General features: G+C 44.6%; 1 protein-coding gene across 5 annotated transcripts in view; it reads left to right on the top strand.

Annotated features, from left to right (window-relative positions):
- The window catches only part of ABL1 (ABL proto-oncogene 1, non-receptor tyrosine kinase), a 153,663-nt gene extending 134,768 nt beyond the window's left edge, over positions 1 to 18,895 (top strand). For all 5 annotated transcript variants that reach the window (XM_088453316.1, XM_088453317.1, XM_088453313.1 and 2 more), the window contains 6 exons: positions 1,009 to 1,186; positions 6,977 to 7,161; positions 7,721 to 7,873; positions 10,627 to 10,716; positions 13,967 to 14,125; positions 14,241 to 18,895. In XM_088453316.1, coding sequence (XP_088309442.1) covers positions 1,009 to 1,186; positions 6,977 to 7,161; positions 7,721 to 7,873; positions 10,627 to 10,716; positions 13,967 to 14,125; positions 14,241 to 15,874 — 2,399 coding nt within the window. In that variant the 3' untranslated portion in view covers positions 15,875 to 18,895. The remainder of the gene's footprint in view (positions 1 to 1,008; positions 1,187 to 6,976; positions 7,162 to 7,720; positions 7,874 to 10,626; positions 10,717 to 13,966; positions 14,126 to 14,240) is intronic.
- Positions 18,896 to 20,287: the final 1,392 nt, after the last annotated feature.

Genomic DNA, 20,287 nt, shown 5'->3' on the forward strand with positions numbered 1-20,287 from the left:
GCATAGGTAATTTATGTGCTGTAGCATTTACTTTGGTTAAGGTAAAATCACATTAAATGCAAACTCTGCTTACAAATAGGCTTATTGTCCCTTGCCAGTAGAACCCACGGGGACCCAAAAACATGAGACGTACGTCTGCAGTCTGTGTCAGACACCCCAGCCAGAGTTGCAGCTGGCGCCTCTCTCTCTGGCTGGAAGCTATAAAAGAGTCTCCAGGCCGTAGAATGATTGCCGATGGAGCTGATCGGAGGAGCCATTTCAGCTGACCAATCAGCATCCTTGACAACCATCAAGGCCCTGAGTTGGCGGTCAGTGTGCTATTGGCCGTTACAGTGTCATAGTTTTACTCATTAAGGGTTTCCAGTGGTAGAACCCAGCCTGTTTTATTTCACTAAAAATAAAATAAAGTTCTACCCTAATGTTTTTAGTATAAAGTTTGGTTCCCTTTCCTCCTCTGTCAGCCTGTAGTCCTCCATTAGCGCAGCAGGGTTTGATCAGCCTACATTTAGCGTTTGTGAGTAGACAGGGCTCAGCAGTTCCCAGATAAGAGGTGAATGAGCGTGAAGCTGCGGATCGCTCACACCTGGAACCCTCTGTGCACCGAGCGTTCTCCTCTGTATCTGCTCCATCGTGTATCTTATACTTACGCTGCACAATTGGTTACTAGCTATCACATCCTTGCGTATAAAACCTGTTTTAGCTGGCCTTTCGTGGAGCTATCCTATCAATAGCGTCCTTTTAAATTCATCCGAATCTCCTAGTTTAGTAACGTAGGGAGCTTCCCAATCCTGCATATACAAATCTGCTTTTTGGATCGCTCCAGGCAACCCATCTGGTGTTTATAACTCCATCCATATTGTGGTTAGCACCTGACTGGCAACATTCATGTAAGAGGCAATGGCTTCTGTCACTGCTAGTAATACATCTGACTGAACTGTTCAACCTGGTGCAATTTATGCCTTTAGGTGTAATGTTCTGGTCTCGCTTTTTTTTTTTTTTTTTTTTTAGGGGTGTGCACGCGCGAGCCCCCATTTTACATCATCACAGAGTTCATGACCTACGGCAACCTCCTGGACTACCTGCGGGACTGCAATCGACAGGAGGTGACGGCGGTGGTGCTGCTTCATATGGCCACTCAGATCTCATCTGCCATGGAGTACCTTGAAAAGAAGAACTTTATTCACAGGTAAGTTCACAATTATTGCTGAACACCTTTGTCGTATGAACCAAAGGGGATCCAAATATCGCCGGCGTAGTCACTGTTACTGAATCTCTGTTGGCATTTTGATATGCAGCGCAGGAGAGCTATGGCTTCCGCAATATGATGATGTGTTCGTAACTGGGGACGCCAATCCCGGGATCGGCGGGATTTTGGCCTAAAATTGGCAGGACTTGAATGCCGGGATTGGAGCTTCCAATCCTGGGATTTTGGGACTAGTGGATCGTATGCGCTTTTTAAGTATTTATATGCTGGGCAGCGTTGAGCACCTGCAGCTTAATTCCGGGAACTCTGCGATTGAGCGTTTTTCAATTACAAATTTCGTGGTTGAAAACATGATCTGGGATTGGTCTCCCTAATGATAACATAATAATGAGCTAAGATATTGATTGGGAAACTCCAACGCCCAGAATTGAATTTCCCCCATAGGTGCTAATAAGTACCGTGCAGGGGGGTCATTGGTGAAAAACCGAAACCAGAACACACAGAACTAGAATAATTTTGAATCTTTCCTGTTGTACCTCATTTATTTTGGATAACTAGTGGAGCGAGGATGCCCAAGTTGTACTCTGGAGGGATAAACTAGAATATTGTGTACATGGCATAACAGAAGATATATAATACAGATCTTATTGTGGTTGTATTTAGTAACTCAGTTTGCAGAAATTTCCGGAAAGCCATACTGATGTGTCCTTATACATTTTTGCTGCAGTCGCGCTAAAATCCCCTCTTGGCGCACCAGGAGCCGGTGAGACTCGTCTAGAGCAGGGCATCTTTTTTTTTTTTTTTTTTTTTCGAAAATGCGTCCCAGTCGCAATGCGAATGTGCGAATTAATGTGCTATGAGACACTTGTAAATCTGTGTGCGACTGAGTCTCTGAATCTGTATACGAAGTGTTACAATGTAGCGGTCACAGCTTTTTTCATTCCATTGTGCTTCATATAAAGACTCAGATATACAAGTGTCACGAATCACAGTAATCAGCAGAGTCTGCTGGTGCGTCTTAGTCACGCGCATTGCGCCTTAGATTTTTTTTGCAAAAAAAAAGATGCCCGGCGCTAGCATAGTAGCACGGGACCTCTCACTCACGCCAGGCAAGTTGCGCTGCGTGGGGTATTGAGGTTAGATGTATGAGGACATATCTGTATCAACTAATTAGACTTTTATGCAGCACTAATACAATGGCATTTAGAATCTGAATTATGGCAATGTTTGTACATTGATTTAAAAAAGAAAACACATAAGGGGGCGTATTTGCCTAATAGTTAACAGATCGGCGCACAGGCGCATATGCGCCTATCAAAGCAGTATCATTTGCAGATGCCAGGGATACAAAGTGGCAAAATACAAAATACAAACTGACCAGGGCAATGACGCCAGCACCTGCTTATGGCATTGCATCAGGTACATTGTTTGTTTTATCCGGATAGTTAAAATTATCCCCTATTTGTCAGTTTATCGCTGCACGACTGTCCCGTAAAGGCAATATGAACAAAGTTAAACTATATCTAAAATTGAATATATATGAATAAAGACTATTACTCCTTATTTAAAGCTCTCAAAACTATTCTTTTTGTTAGTGCCCCTTTAAGAGGACTCGGAGTTCATTAGGATAAAGTTTGCTCTCAGGAAAAGGGGAACATACAAATTTGTCTTTCAGAAGGTGTAATTACACTGCCATTGTCTGTCTCCACCTCCCAAATTCCCGTATAAATACCGCTGTTCATACGCTTAAGTGCTGAAATAATTTCCCGTGTCGATTTGTGAGGAACAAAAGTTCTACCTGGCAAAGCTGAGCGCTGACACACAGCAGGGCCTGTTCTTACCCAGAGACATTTCCCTCTAAGTAAAAACACCATCTCCTCAGACCAGCAGGAGAGAGGTGCAGGCGTGTGACGCGGCTCCCATTTATTGTCTCTTCCCAGTACAATTGGAATCTATTAAATGCCAGAGCTGCCGTTCTGTTCCTCGTTGTACTTTGTGCCATACTTGTTGCTTGTCTATCACGGGGTTCACTTGCACAGTAGGTGCATCTTATTAACCCCACGAGCGCCGCGGAAGAGCGCGCAACTGAGGAAGTAGAGCTTTTTACAGGAGCAATAAACCTGTAATAAGGAATTTGTTTCCGAGCTTCCACTACTTACTTTGTCGTGCAAGCCCTGCATAAGTAAGATTTTTGTCATCGCAGGGTAAGAAAGGGCCTACCTTTTGGCTGGTAGGCCGAGTGGGTGAGAGGCATCGGCTGCATTCTGCCCAGCCGAATTTGCACGCTGGAATCACCAGCTGGTGTCGTACCCACTGAAGCCATGAGATAGCAATGGACGTCTGACTGAAGCCACAGCGTGGAGGTTGAGAGGTGGCAAGGAGAGATTCTTCAAAAACAATAATCGGTTTAGTGTTCCTTTAAAAGGGAAAATATTACCACAAGCTGCTTATTGTTTTAATCAGGGTTGCATAAAATTGGATTTAAAAAAAATATATATATATAAAAAAATTATTTATTTGAAATAAATAGGTTTTTTTTTATTAAAAAAAAAATGTTTTTAAATAAACGTTTAAACATTTTAAAATGTTTACTTAAAAAAAATTTGAATAAAAAATCCTATTTAAATCCCAAAAATCTGATTTAAATCAAATAAATCAGTTTTTGATTTTATTTTTATTTTTTTTTTTAAATCCAATTTTATGCAACCATGTTTTTCCATTGTGGTGTTCTCTCTTGTCACTTGGGTGGTAGACACAGGAGCACTCTACCCCAATGCCTAGTTTGTGCGTCTTGTTCTCTGAAGGTCCCCACAGGTCTCTCGTAACATCACCTTCTCTGGTGGTTGGGGAATCCCTGTCCTTGAAATTCTATGGGACTTTTTTTTATTCAGTGCCTGCCTAATGCAGTGTATTAAAATGATCAAACCATAGTAGGGGTTACGTAGGTTTTTGGGTTTTTTCACCTTTTTGTTCTCGAGGTATACATTTTTTTTTTCCCGACCATACAGTTGGTTTCTGTTCAGTTACACTCTATGCAAGGGATCCTTGTTTCTCTCCCCCCTTTGCTTGGTTGCAATATTTAATCCTCTATTGTCTGATTGCATCTTCCTCTTAAACATGAAACACTGCGGATTGTGACCTTTAACTGGCCGGCAATTAGCCGCCTTGCACATTCCCAGCATTCGGATTCCAGCTCCTAGCAATGTAATGAGAGAGACTGGACCTTATACTAACTCCAGCAGGGATCCTAACAGGCCACATCGCCTCCTCCTCTGTGTTCCTCACAACTGCAAGTTTAAAGCATCATTATGCATCTAATGCCATAGAAACGAAGATCCGGTAATGGGTATTTATTGTCAAAGATATTATTACATGGAATCGCGGTAGCGTAACAGAGGTTATGTATATAACGAACATCCAGGCTATTACAGCTAGCTTTCAGTATCAATCAGTCGTGTACGTTTCGGCATTGAGCAATTGGCAGACTGAAGACCCAGCTTCTGACTCGGATATTTCCCCCGTCTCTCTGACTTGGAAATGCAGGTGTTGAGGAGATAACGCTAAAGGTTTTGCTCTATGATTCAGAGGACAAAGCGAGCTGTGGCTTAATTATGGAGCTCTCCAGAATCTGACCCGGTCAGAGGTCCTCGAGTATTAAGCTTACCGTGCTTTGCATATCAAATATAATTGATGCAGAACTAAACCAGCAAACATTTTTGACAGGTTGTAGAACATGGTACAGTGCTACCAGCCTTTCGGTTGAATAATAAAACAGCCTTATTTTCTCAGAAACTTATTCAGCAGTTGTGTGCGAATCTCTGCCATATTTATGAAAAAACCCAACATATATTTTGGGTTTCTCACAAAACAAAATTAAGTTATTGCTTGTGGGTGCTTTACTAGGCTCCAATATGCTTTTACAGAAGTTTCCACGCACACCTGTCTTCCGTGCGCTACTAGTCGCGTTACACACAACATGTGAGCGCCGAGTGTCTCTTTGTGCGACTTGCTCCCTTAAAATGCGTTTATTCTCAGAGCAAGCGCAAGCAGCTTTTGCTGATTCAAATGATAAGCAGCATGCCTATATTCTAAGAGCAACTGCGGCTGTATCTGCATGTGAAATGCTACGTTACAGTGTCAGCTGCTTGTGACACTGTAACGTAGCATTTCGCAGGAATCGGTGTGAAATACCGCCGGCCGCATGGCCGACAGACGAGCAGAGCCCGACAGCGGAAGTCCGACAGCGCTGGAAATCCCGATTGTCGCTAAGGTAAGTATATACTAACCTAACCCTCCTTAGGGGTGCCTAACCCTAACCTCCCCCCCCCCAAGTGCCTAACCCTAATCCCCCCTTTCCCCGCTGCCTAAACCTGTTCCCCGGGGGAAGGCCTAACCCTCCCTAGCCTAACTCTAACCCTCCCGAGGGGGTGCCTAACCCTAAGTCCCCCCGGGGAGTGCCTAACCCTCCCTACCCTAACACTCCCGGGGGGGGGGGTGCCTAACCCTAAATCCCCCCCGGGTGCCCTAAACCTCAAACCCCCCCCCCCCCACGCGGCTGTCCGCTCGCGACGCCCGGCATCCCTTTGATCGGGATGCCGGGCGCCGGTCTCCCGGTGTCGGGGAAATGTCAGGCGTCTAGACGCCTGGCATTTCACCCTCGCCGGGATATGACAGTCAGGAAGCCGGCTGTCGGTATTAAGGCAGCCGTTTTCCCCGATTGTATACCATTTCTTATGCAGTTCCAGTTGCCCACAGAATATAGGCATGCCGCATATCGTTTTAATCGGCAAAACCTGCTTGTGCATCCTAATCACATCCTTTTGCAAATAAGACGCATTTAAGGAAAAAAATCACATGGAAAGACTACCGTATGTACTGTATGTGGACACATCTGTACATTGCCGTCAGATGACCGTAATGCGCCCTGGGCGGTGGGACTGCTCGCACACCCGGAGTTACGGCCCTGCGCACTTAGCCCAGTACTCAGCAAGGATCACCACACAATTTCTCCCGTTAGAAAATGCTGCATTGAAAATACCCAGGATGCTACCATCTTAACGTGCAAATCTACTTCTGGCGCTACTTCTGGCTTTAATCAGTCCATAAACTGCCCTTTTAGTGGCAATATGTGTCACAGCAGACTATTTTTTTTTGTTAATCCACCTCCACCGGTTTATATTTGAAACATATATTTGCAGCAACACGCAGGGCATTCAAGCATTTTCTCTGCACTTAATATCTGCAGAATAGGGCTGGCCAGCTTGCCAGGAGTCAGCATGGCAGCTAACACTTTACAAAAGCAGATATTGTATAATTGATATAATTGAGCAGAAAATTTCCGCTTACCGATTTCACATTACTCATACATTTGTGTTTTACTATACAGCTTTGTTTGAGGGTGGTATTACTGTTTTATTACTTCCACATCACTTTGTGCACAGAGCTATTGTTTGTCTAGATGGGCAGGTCACTCAGAGAGGGGAAGAAATCCGACGTTAGCATTTCAGGATATTTCAATAGACCGTAAGAGTGGAGACTTTGCAGAACTGTTAACACGCAAACTAATTAAAGCCTTTATCCTCCTAAATACGATGTTTAAATTAACTTTAGCTTTGTGTCCTTTCAAAAACATGATGTGTTGACATTAACATAAAAAAATATACATTTCTTTTTATATATATTGTTGAAACGATGGTTTATGGGTTTTGTTTTGTTTTTGTACATATTAAAGACCACCTATTCCGATTCTATTGCTTCTCGTACTATCCTTAGGGACCTTGCAGCCAGAAACTGCCTCGTTGGGGAAAACCACTTGGTGAAAGTAGCCGATTTTGGTCTCAGTCGGTTGATGACGGGGGACACTTATACTGCCCATGCCGGTGCTAAATTCCCTATTAAATGGACCGCCCCAGAAAGCTTGGCTTATAACAAGTTCTCCATCAAATCAGATGTTTGGGGTAAGTAACTTTTATTAAGAGGGGTAATTTATTTATTTTTATTTAAAAAAAAAATTATATCTAAGGCGAATATGCCTGTACCTGCTATGTCAGACTGTCTGTCCAGGCTACAGCAGGTCTCTCCCACTTGAAAGCATCGGTCTTTGGTAGTCTTCCCTGTGGTGCTGTGTTTACAGAACAATTAAAGCACATGGTAATAAGAGAGACCTAATTTTTTATTTTTCTTTCATTTATTCTTTTGCTATCCTTCCAAAATTCAAACTCCTTGTACCTGGAAGTCGCCTTGCCCTGATCTGTCTGTTCAGTCTGCTTCAGACACCAGAATGTTTGCAACGCTCGCGGTTATGGTTTAAATACTTCAATGAAGCCAAAGAATATTGGCGTTGCACGCAAGAGTCGTACTTAGTATAGGCCTATAGGTTTTACAACCCTCTGATTTCCCCTATCAGTATTTCTTCTGCATTGTAGCGTAATTTGTATGCCATTCATTGCCTTTTTTTTTTTTTTTATGTTTTTTAATTGGGTTCCTTTACTGATCGCCTGAGTTTCTACTCCACAGCCTTTGGTGTTTTACTGTGGGAAATCGCCACCTATGGGTTGTCTCCGTACCCGGGCATCGATCTTTCGCAGGTGTACGAATTGCTAGAAAAGGATTATCGCATGGAGCGTCCAGAAGGCTGCCCAGAAAAAGTTTATGAACTCATGAGAGCGTGTACGTTTCATTGTGCCTGAAAATAATGGGATTGCTGGGAGTACTGGGCTAAGTATGGAAGACGTGGGATATTGCAGCACCCTGCTAGCTGTAGGCCTCATGGGAGGATTATGGCATGGGGCCGATAGTAGGAGAGGGAGAATTGCTGCACTGGGCTCTTAGCAGGACTGGGAGGATTACTGCTCTGGGCTAGCTGTAGAAGATAGAGGGTTGCAGCACTGGGCCGTTGTAGACGAAGTAGGATGGCAGCACTGGGCCGACTAGAAGAGGGAGGATTGCGGCATTGGGACAACAGTAGATGGCGGAGTATTGTGGCACTTGGCCCTCTGTGGTAGTCAGATCATTGCGGTAGTGTTGATCGGGCAGTAGAAGTTGAGGATTCTGGAAGTGGGCCGACTGTAGAAGTATGAGGGTTGCGTCAGTTGGCTGGCTGCAGAAAAGGGAGGATTGCGGCAATGGGCCTACTGTAGAAGAGATAGAATAGCTGCACTGGGATAACTGTACAAGAAGGAGGGTTGTGGCATGGGGCGCACTGTAGAAGAGGTAAGATAGCAGCACTGGGCCCACTGCAGGAGAGTTCATATGGCAGCTCTGATCCTACTGGTGGTAGCGTGGAAGGGGGAGGATTGCATCACTGGGACGAGTGTGGAGGGAGGAGGATTGTGGCTCTTGACCCTCAATAGTCGTGGGAGTGTTGGGCGGACTGTAGACATGTGAGGATTCTGGCAATGGGCTCACTGTAGAAGTGAGGGGGGCGGTTGTGGCATTGGGCCAACTGTAAAAGTGTGAGCATTTGCCGTATTGGGCTCACTGTAGAAGTGTGAGGATTGTGGTGTTGAGACAGCTGTAAAATTGTGAGGATTGCTGTGTTGGGATAGCCGCAGAAGTGTGAGGATATCGGTGTTGGGACAGCTGTAAAATTGTGAGGATTGCTGTGTTGGGCTCACTGTAGAAGTGTGAGGACTGTGGTGTTGGGACAGCTGCAGAAGTGTGAGGATTGCAGTGTTGGGCTCACTGTAGAAGTGTGAGGTTTGTTGTGTTGGGACAGCTGTAGAAGTGTGAGGATTGTGGTGTTGGAACAGCTGTAGAAGTGTGAGGATATCGGTGTTGGGACAGCTGTAAAATTGTGAGGATTGCTGTGTTGGGCTCACTGTAGAAGTGTGAGGACTGTGGTGTTGGGACAGCTGCAGAAGTGTGAGGATTGCAGTGTTGGGCTCACTGTAGAAGTGTGAGGTTTGTTGTGTTGGGACAGCTGTAGAAGTGTGAGGATTGTGGTGTTGGAACAGCTGTAGAAGTGTGAGGATTGCAGTGTTGGCCTCACTGTGGAAGTGTGAGGATTGCTGTGTTGGGACAACTGTAGAAGTGTGAGGATTGAAGTGTTGGGCTCACTGTAGAAGTGTGAGGATTGTGGTGTTGGGACAGCTGCAGAAGTGTGAGGATTGCAGTGTTGGGCTCACTGTAGAAGTGTGAGGATTGTGGTGTTGGGACAACTGTAGAAGTGTGAGGATTGCAGTGTTGGGCTCACTGTAGAAGTGTGAGGTTTGTTGTGTTGGCACAGCTGTAGAAGTGTAAGGATTGCTGTGTTGGGACAGCTGTAGAAGTGTGAGGATTGCTGTGTTGGGACAACTGTAGAAGTGTGAGGATTGAAGTGTTGGGCTCACTGTAGAAGTGTGAGGACTGTGGTGTTGGGACAGCTGTAGAAGTGTGAGGATTGTGTTGGGCTCACTGTAGAAGTGTGAGGTTTGTTGTGTTGGGACAGCTGCAGAAGTGTGAGGATATCGGTGTTGGGCTCACTGTAGAAGTGTGAGGACTGTGGTGTTGGGCCAGCTGTAGAAGTGTGAGGATTGCTGTGTGGGGACAGCTGTAGAAGTGTAAGGATTGCTGTGTTGGGCCAGCTGTAGAAGTGTAAGGATTGCCGTGTTGGGCCAGCTGTAGAAGTGTGAGGATTGCTGTGTGGGGACAGCTGTAGAAGTGTGAGGATTGCTGTGTTGGGCCAGCTGTAGAAGTGTAAGGATTGCTGTGTGGGGACAGCTGTAGAAGTGTAAGGATTGCTGTGTTGGGCCAGCTGTAGAAGTGTAAGGATTGCTGTGTGGGGACAGCTGTAGAAGTGTGAGGATTGCTGTGTGGGGACAGCTGTAGAAGTGTAAGGATTGCTGTGTGGGGACAGCTGTAGAAGTGTAAGGATTGCTGTGTTGGGCCAGCTGTAGAAGTGTGAGGATTGCTGTGTGGGGACAGCTGTAGAAGTGTAAGGATTGCTGTGTTGGGCCAGCTGTAGAAGTGTGAGGTTTGCAGCAATGGGCCGTCTGTAGAAGTGTGAACATTTCAGTAGTGGGTCGACTGTAGAAGTGGCATCTTGTGGTGCTGGAACGACTATAGAAAAAAGAGGTTTGCAGCACGCAGCGCAGGGTCTACTGTAGAAGTGTGAGGATTGCAGCAGTTGGACGACTAGAAATGCACATTGTATACATTTAAAAATAATAAAATAAATACTTTTAGCTGTATGAGCAGTGGGAGATTTACAGCTTTGGAGATGGAAGTGATCGGACCAGCTGCAGGAGAAGGCTGGGTTACATCATTGGAGGAACTATAATAGTGGAGTGCGGTTTGCAGCACTGGAGATGAAGGGCGTGGGGTTCACTAGACTGGAATAAGGGTATTGTCATTGGGTAACTGTGGGGACAGCAGAAGAGTGTAAGGTGAAACTATTGGTTTAATGCAACAAATCAGTTTTATGTCTCTGTTTGTCCTCTCAGGCTGGCAGTGGAATCCTCTAGACAGACCATCCTTTGCTGAAATCCATCAAGCATTTGAAACGATGTTCCAGGAGTCGAGTATCTCAGATGGTAAGAACCAGTCTCTTTCACGCTTTGTTAGTTGCTGAGGACCCTTGTGTACCACCAGTAGCAGGATGGGAATCGTAGTGAAGGGAGTATTGAACTTGTGGAGTGAAGCTGCGGGATTGCCTGAACCTTTCCTACCTGGCTGCGTAGAAGATTGTATAAACCTTAAAGGTGGCTGATTATTTCTTTCCCTCCATGTTTTCCACCGCAGTCCTTTTTGTGCATTCCCCTCTGTCTATTGTTCTGTTATCAGCCTCGTTGGGTACCAAAATCCCTGCAGTTATTTATTAGACATGAATATATATCTTTTGGGCTTTGTACCTATAAGCAGCTAGTTAAACTTCTCTAATTACTTTAAAGAAAAAAATATATCCAAGAATAACTTTTAATAGTAATCTATGTCATACATCTACGGACCGATGCACCGTTCTGCGAATCCGATCAAAAACGCAGATCGGCGGACATCCCCTTTGGGGAAATTCAACATGTTAAAAATCACCCAACTCACCAATTCTACCAATTTTTGGGTCGAGGACTCAAGATTGTCCAACATGGTTTTCTCCAATACCCTGGCCTTGGCAGAACGTGGAATTGCCCCAATACGGGCTCGATGTATGGGCCCCTTCACTTGTTCACTTGTCAACGCACGCAAAATTTCAGACAGTTTAGCTGTAATTGGGGGAGTTATATCAAAGCGTGGAGAGAAAGCAGCAACCAATCAGTTCTTTTCATGTTTTAAGCAGCCTGTAAAATGTCAGAAGCTGATTGATGAGTACTTTGGGCCTGATTCAGAGCCGCTCGTAAGCGGCTGCTCGTTCGTTCCGAGCGATGTTTGCCGAACTGCGCATGCATACGGATCGTAATACGCATGCGCGAACTAGTCAGTGCGGCCGAAAATCATTTGTTCGCTAAATAGCGAATGCCTGCTATTTTGAGTGACCGGAGGAGGCGTATGTGGGTGGTAACAGGGGAAGGTGCTTGAATACGGGGAGTGGAGATCCGAACGCAGGCGTGCTTAAAGGTCAAAACGTGCGTTTTATGGGTGTGCATAATTAATACAGCAGCGTCATTGACCACGTCACTGGGTTATTTTATAGACAGAACTGCTTGCAAGATTGTGGTAGGAAAAACCAACCACAAGAATAGCGAGCAGTTCATACGCTGGTCGATGTACTCGATTAATCTAATAAATAGCGGACATGACGTAGGATGCGATCGGCCAGGGGGCGTCGTTATCCAAAAAACGACCGCAAGTTTTGTTCGCTCGTTCAGACATGGAGGCGTCAACAGACCGCAAAGAGCGAACGGTTCATTTGAATAGCCACCCCCTTTTCCTGAACGACCGTCCGCAAATAGCGTGTGGCTCTGAATCAGGCCCTTTGTCTCTCTGCACTTTTTTTTTTTCTCTCCAAGCTTTGATAAATCTCCCCCATGGACACAGGTGACCACATATCGTTGCTTACATGTAGCTGAAAAACTCTCAATCCTTATTAGAATTGATCAGCTGTTGACTGGAACGGACGCTACCCAAAAAAAAATGCGCGCAGCCATCAACCAAATCACACTTTCGTATTATCACTACAATCATTTAGGACTCAGTGTGTTTTGTGTGCAATGACTGAAATTAAAGAGAAGGCCTATATTACAAATGGCCTTCAAATGTATAAAAAAGTTCATTTTAAAAGGTCTTCTTTTATTTTTATTTTTATTTTTTTTTAATGCTAATTTTTCTGTTTTGTGCTGCTTTCTGCTGCGGCTAATGCACTCTCCCACAGCATTGATAATAGCTATCGTCAGGGACTGAAATACAATAAAAGGCAGCTTTTCAGCATTGTCCTTGGTGGAGACCAAATTGCCTACTTTTACTTTTTAGCTTATAAATGTCTTTTTGTAAAGAAAGTTTTGATTGAACGGAGGCCTAAATGGCTGTTTGTTTCATTCTGCAGGGGAGAAATAATAACAAGATTGTATTTTCACAATAGGTGCTTTACAAAATCGAGATTCCTGCCTGATTCTTCTAAATTACTTAACTACAGTACTTGAAATATTTTGGTGATTCATAAAATATGGAAAGGTGTTCATACGCTTTGCGATTTGGACGCCCAATTTCAGCTGTTTCACTCCTAAATAAGGCGCAAATGGTCACGTGTGTGGGCGCGAAAAAAGTCTGCCAGTCGCAGTCTGCATCTAAGGCTGGGTGGGTACAACCATCCAGCTAGTTGATTGGTTGGAATGAAAATCTGGTAAGGTATGGGAGTAACTGATGATCAGCAATTTGCTCCTAAATGCCAGAAAACAGATGGAAATGGTCGTCAGACAAGTTTGTTAAATGTTTGATCTAAACAATTTGTTCAAACAACAGTTTTTGTCCATTTTCCGGCGTTTGGAAGCAAATTGCTGATTTGTCATTTGCTTTCATACTTTACCAGATTTTCATTCCAACCAATCAACTAATTGGATGGTTGGACAGAAAATCTTTTCGTGTGTATGCACCTTTAGGGGATCCTTCAGATGCCAAACGTGCTGGGTGGTAGATGTGGACAGACGATGACTACATCTCCCCTTCTATGCCGTCACCGTTCAACCATGAATAATGTAGCTTCATCAGAGTGTGGCTCAGCGCCGTTAATACAAATTTCCCAGATGTGGCCATACAGCTCTATTTACATATGTGACCAAGGGAGAGATGTATCAGAGCTTCTAAAGTAATGGAGATGTTGCTCCATATCAACCAATCAGCTTGTAGCTATCATTTATCCAGCACGTTCTATAAAATGTTACCTAGGATCTGGTTGCTATGGTAATGCCGCCACCTACCCTGTTTAGAAGGTCTAATAACATACCTCTCATTAATGACCTGGAGAACCACTCAGACCATGAGGCTCCACTCCCAAATAATTTAGTCCCACCCCCCTCTAGGCTCCAGTAATCTACTTTTGAATGAGATTATGCAAAATAATCATTTGATGGCCAAGAACTGATCATTACTGAGCCAATGTGGCCCAACAAATCACACCATGCATCACCGCTTTTGAGAACACATTCAGTGCCGTGGATCATATTCTATTTAAGGATCTTTTCCAGAAATGTGTCAAGTCTTTTTTTTTTTTGTCACAAATTCACCAGTTTTGCATGTGAATATCCACCACTGAAACCTGGTTATCTAAGGTGTAATAGTCCAAAAATTGCACTCGCCCCTCTCGATGCTAGTATTCTCATTGTGTTTATGGCTTTTTAATATCCTGTGTTTCAGAGGTGGAGAAAGAACTGGGAAAGAAAGGCCTCTGGGTCATCGTGAGCAATCCATTGCAAGCTCCTCAACTGCCTACAAAAAACAGGTCTACACGAAAAGTGGCTGAGAGCAAGGATGATAATGCAGATCCCATGCAGAGTAGAGGAGCGGGGGACCTAGGTATGTAGTTTCACTATAAAGATCTGTTCAGATGGTTCTAAAGACAACTGTGCTCTCACAGTGTAAGACATAAATTTGCAGCAGTGCATTTAAACGATCTTCTCTGTTTTTGCAGATGTTTTGGAACTTGAGCCAGCCGTGTCGCCCCACCTCCCTCGCAAGGAACGGGTGGGAACTGCAGATGGTGGGCTTCCAGAGGATGAGCGCCTGCTGCCTAACAACAAAAAAGCCAATCTTTTTAGCACTCTGATCAAGAGGAAAAAGAAGGTAGCCCCCACACCACCCAAACGCAGCAGCTCGTTTCGTGAAACCGAGCAAAGGTGCATGGAGGGAGAGAGTAGAGATGTCAATGATGGGGGCAATGTTGATTCCATAAAATTCCCAAATAATGGTGCTGCTATGACCAATGGCTCGGTGCAAGGAAGTACTGGTTTTCTGTGCCCGCACTGGAAGAAGTCCGGTGCTAATATAGGCCGCCAAGCACCGCCAGGGGATGATGCCAGTAATGGCAACACAGGGAAACGCTTCCAGAGGTCCTCTTCTGCTTCATGCATGCCTCATGGGTCCAAGGACATGGAATGGAAGTCAGTCACCCTCCCCAGGGAAATGCCATCCACCCGGTATATGTTGGACATGGCTAGCTCTGGAAGTGGGCAAAGAGCAGAAATACCAGCACTGCCTCGTAAGAGAGGCAATGAAGGCAAACCAGACTCTTGTCCCAGGGGGGCTGTCACACCACCACCTCGTCTACCCAAAAAAAGTGAGGAGCCAACAGATGAAGTGTTTAAAGACACAGACCCAAGTCCAGTATCCAGTTCACCCAGTTTGACGCCCAAATTGCCACACAGGAAAGCTGGAGGCCCTTCTTCATCTTCTCCCCTACAAAAAGAGGAGATGGGGAGCACCAGATGTGGCTCTGAGTCTGCTTTCTCTGCCAAGCAAACATCAGGTTCTGGGAAAGCCGAGGCAGATCTCCGTCTTAGGAGAGTCAAACAGTCAGAAGTAGCCAACAAGGACAAAATGAAAGCATTAAAGGTCAAACCGAGCCCACCTCTACCACTTTCCACCCCAACCTCTTCGTCTTCCACCAGCTCCTGCACCTCAGGAAAATCTACAAAACTTTCCTCCCAAAGTCATGATTCTAGCACAAATGAGCCAAAGCACAAATTGACAAACCAGAGTGAGGACCACTCAAGAACAAACCCTGTTTTGATGGACAGTGGCAAGAAAACAGCACCACAGTCCAATGCCAAGCCCCAATCCACAGAAAAGAAGTCTGGAGGGCAGACAGTGACTGGAGGAGGTGTAGATAAGTCGCAGCAATCGGCTCCATCTTCTTCATCTTCCACCGCTTTCATTCCCCTCCTCTCCACAAGAGTTTCCCTGCGCAAAACCCGCCAACCCCCAGAGAAGTTCCTCAGTGGAGCAGTCACAAAGGATACTGTATTAGAGAGCACAGAATGCCTGCGGGCTGCTATCAGCCGCAATTCAGAACAAATGGCCAGCCACAGTGCGGTGCTCGAGGCTGCTAAAAATCTGCATGCTTTTTGTACCAGTTACGTGGACTCCATTCAACAAATGAGGAACAAATTTGCTTTCAGAGAAGCAATGAGCAAGCTGGAGAACAGCCTCCGGGATCTACAAATCTGCCCCACCGCTGCCTCCACAGGTGGTGGACCTGCAACTCCTCAGGACTTTAGCAGGCTGCTCTCCTCTGTGAAAGAGATCAGCGATGTAGTGCAGAGGTAGCATCTAAGTTTCAGGGTTTTCATTCCAAAGTTAGCGTGAAGGACATCAGGGCAGTACTGAACAGGCCTCAACCCTTGCTCTCTTGAGATGCGGGAAAGCATGGTCCACATGGTGGTTTTGATACTGATGCCTGGGAAGAGGTGCTTTGAATCTGAGGTTTGGATTGATGGTATTTAGGCCTACAACATGCCCCGTTGCATAAAAAGTGGTCATACATGCACGTCTTTTCTAAAGAACGCCCTTTCCCCTCTTTCCATAGAGACTGCGGTTATATCTGACACGGATCTTTAATGGTCTACTGATATCTTAAACCCTTAATTGGCAGAGTGTTTTACAGTGCTGGAATCCATACAGGACATGAATACAAGCAGTATTGTAAGCAAAAATAATGCCTTTTGTCTAACACTGCTACATCCCGATCGCTACTGCCTCATCATATATAAAACTCCAGGCAGTGAGAGACTAATTCTCAAACATCCCATTCCCCCGTTGCACACATCATAATGAGCCCCCTTTTGAGGAGTGCACATGTCCCAAAACATTCCCAAAAAATTACGTAAATGACAACACATACAGGAGAATGTTGTAGCATTCTGTCATGTTTCAGTTTACCGATAAATCCATAGACTGGTCTAGTGAGACCGTTGTGTCCTCTTCCAGTTATCGGTCTTCAGAGAGTTCCCTTTGGCTGGTATTATGCTAGCACATTATCTAAACCGTGATGCAGTGAACACGTCATCCTATGTCCAAAACAAACTGCTAGATGAAGGCTGTATTATTCATCTGTTACACAACTTAAGTGCAATTCTTTTTTTCTTTTTTTTTTCCCCGTTCTTTTAAAACCAAAAAAACCAAAGTGAGATGGCATGTAGTCTATAGCTGGTAGTAATTGTGCCTGGCTGCTAATTCTTTTAGACCTAAGCAGAATCGCAGATTGAACCTTTTTAGGTTATAAATATGTTGATGGTCGGCGTTCTGGGCACTGAGAAAGTGGTATCGAAGTCTTGTTACTCAGCATCATAGGATCCCTTGTCCCGCTCATCGATTCCCAGAACCAGCTGTGCCCTCCCGCCTTAATACACTTTTTTGTCTCCAAGAGTAGATTTCGTATTATAGTGTCTTATATTAATGCCGACCAAGCGTCTCCCACCCCTCCTCTTAGACGTTTACAGTAAATTTCAATACTTCTGTATAAATTTACAGTTCACTGTTTTTATTTTTTGTTTTTCCTTTGCAAGGTTATACAATTTTATATATACGTGTAAATATACAAATGTCAAATTTAAATGTGCACACACGTGCCTTCATTAAAAGGATTCTCCCTGGCACTGAAGAGGTTAAAGTGCCTCTAATGCAGTGGTGACCAGGATTGGCTAAGCTTTAGGCTGCATTGCTTGCAGTTGGCAGCAAGAGGTCCAAAGCCAGGCACCATTGTTTTCTCGCCTTTCAGTGTCAGTGGGTTGTTCTGCTCGGCTGGTCACTCAATGGTTACTGAAGTATAGACCCCCCCAGCTGCTGATCACAGGAGGCATTTGGGCATGTATTACCATCCCTGTTTGCCAGTGTTTTTTAATCCGTGCCTTTCCAGTGACTACCTACACTCTAGGCTGGTGCCTTACACGCCGAGAAATGGCCTCCGTTCCAGGTCTCTTGTCAGGAGCTTGAGCCTCCAATTTTGTAATTTTACCGTCTTTGTTTTTAATTGAAAAGCAGAACAATCCAGCATCCATTTTTCTTAACCCATTTTACAGGACCTACCTTTCAGTTCTAGATCATTCCACTGAGACTCGCATCCAGTAATACCAAGCGTGTGAATTTACCTGGTAGCGGAGTTTCGTCCAGTCCCTTTGTTAAAGGTCCCAACCCCCCTTGAACTAGCATTACCTCCGATCAGTGATGTGGTTAGCAGCAATACTGAATTTACAATGGTTTTTGCACTTTACAGTCCTACCCCAGGGCATGGCATCCTGGTTAATCCATCTTGCAGTATAACCAAAAAACTTGAGCATCAAGTAGTGTGATCGTACACGATTACTAAACCGTTAAAAGCACATAAACTTTTATATATGTCATTCTTTAAAATAATTACTTGACAATTATAGGCCTACCTTTTGTGATGCTCTTTGCATTTTTTAATTATTATTATTTTTTTGTGTACAGAAAATTTGGATGGTATGTAGCCTGTCACCATTTCTGTTGAGCAGTCGCTTACAAAAAATATGCATCCTTTTAACTATTTTTGACAGTCAAGTACTAGGTGGAAGGTCTCTATAAACACACAATTACCTCTGGTTTATTCATCAAGGGTAACTGTGATGAGACATTTGTCAGCAAATAAGACTTAGAGGAGAGAACCTTCGCTTGTTGACTGGCGGTGAAGACGTTAAATTTTCCTTGTCCTCAAATTTTCCTCTTCCTTCATCATTAAGTGGTAACACAGTTCATTCAGTGGAACCGGTGTTTGCAATAAGAAGATTCATATTTATTTATAAAGATAGATGCTTATAGAGAGAAGTTATTAATTTTTATTTCCCTTGTTCGATGAAACAGCCCCACTATACTCAGGTGCCTCTGTACTGACTGCTGAGGAATAATTAGACGTTTCCTGGATCTCACCACTGTGTCGTAACATCAGCCTGAGCTGCCCTGACCTAAAGGGGGACAGGCTGGTAATTACAGCAGGTGGTTTGCATTCTTCTAAGATATGGATGGCACAGTAGTTTTACCCTCTTAATTGCCAGCATTGTAATCCCGGTGTTGCCGGAGGGTGCTGCAATATACACTTGGCCAGAGTTATGAGTGCGATGAGCTTAATGCATCACCGAGAACAATATGTGAAGTGAGTGACCTGTCCCTTCAGCAAGATAGGGCAACAAGGTACGGCTTATGCACACCTGGGCTTATACATGTCACTAGCGTGTCAAAGATGTCACTACCTGTACATAACTTTTTCATTTATGTTCTTGTAATGTCACCTCTTTCTCTGTTTTAATTAATGTCAAAATACAGTTCCTTTATGTACTTGTGTTTGGTTCTTTGTGTTTTATTTGCATGACTTTGGGATCTTATTTGGGGCTATGATTAGATTGATTTTGGACAGTACAAACGAAGGAAAGACATGGTTGGTATTCATGAGCTAGTAACCCCTGATTAATTAGTGGGCAGTGTTCTCATGGGTGTCACATTGCACCATAAGGCATAATAATCATAGGCCAGTCCTATTTTTCTACTGACCATGTAGGAGGAATTGCCAGTTGCAGTGGGATGGATCTGTGCAGATTAGAGGCATGACCTAACTTGTCCCAATGGATACTTTTGGAAGGGACGACGTTACTCCTCTACACAAAACGGTTGCATCCGCTGGGTGAAGTCAGCAGTCATTCAGTAATATAGAAATTACTAGCTGAAGTACCCGGCGTTGCCAGAGTTTAAATCTTCAAGTTATTAAGTTTTATTATGTGATGTCGTCCAAACCCATCCAGTGGAAGGTCCAGAACAGGCCCCAATGGTCAAAGTTCTGCCCGGCGCACTCTGCAGCGAGGTCCGACCGGGACCCCAACCACTCCATTATGCATCCCAAGCCAATTGCCACACCTCTGTTAAGTTTTCATCCAAATACATTCAGTGGAAGGCCCAGAAAAGGCTGCCCGGGTCAAAGTTCTGCCTAGCGTACAACAACAGGAAGTCCGACTGGGACCTCAACCCCCCTACTATGTCTTCTGGGATCCAATGTTACCACTCAGAGAAGTTTTTAAGAACAGGCTCCCCGGGTCAAAGTTCTGCCCAGCATACACCAACGGGAGGTCCGACCGGAACCCTAACCCCCATAAAACCTGGCCAGGATCCAACTGGACCACTTCACGTTGGGTTCATCCCAATCTGTGCAGGGGTATCCAGATAAACAAACAGACCACTTCATTTTATATATAACATTATACAGACCTACGGTAATGAATTATTTAACTCCTTCACTGCTGAGGATTAGTCAGACTTGTCCTAAGCATTGCTGGGGTGCCTAAAAGTACTACACACACACATATCACCCACAAAAGTTGCTGTTGCTTGTACCCAAGAGGGGACAGGGCTAGATGAACTTTGGGATTAAGACCCACCCTTTCCAGGCAAAACACTGGAAACATTTAAAAGTGCTCTAAATCTTCCATCTTGGCACCCACAACCCATGGGTACTCTATTAGATGATATGCCTCCTAAGAACTTATTCTCTGGTAATCACCAGAAAACACCCCTGCACTGCAGAAATCATTATGAACTCCAGAGGGGGTAGAATGGAATCAGTATGATTTACCGCCGGCCCCATGGTTCAAATCCTGACAGCGGCAGCCCGGCAGGGGTGAAAATCCTGGTAGTCGAAAAGTAAGTATTCACTAACCCTATTCTACCCCTAACCCTCCC

This window comes from Taudactylus pleione, unplaced genomic scaffold, assembly GCF_031769625.1.
Source record: "Taudactylus pleione unplaced genomic scaffold, aTauple2 ptg000579l, whole genome shotgun sequence".
Classification (NCBI taxonomy): Eukaryota; Metazoa; Chordata; class Amphibia; order Anura; family Myobatrachidae; genus Taudactylus; species Taudactylus pleione.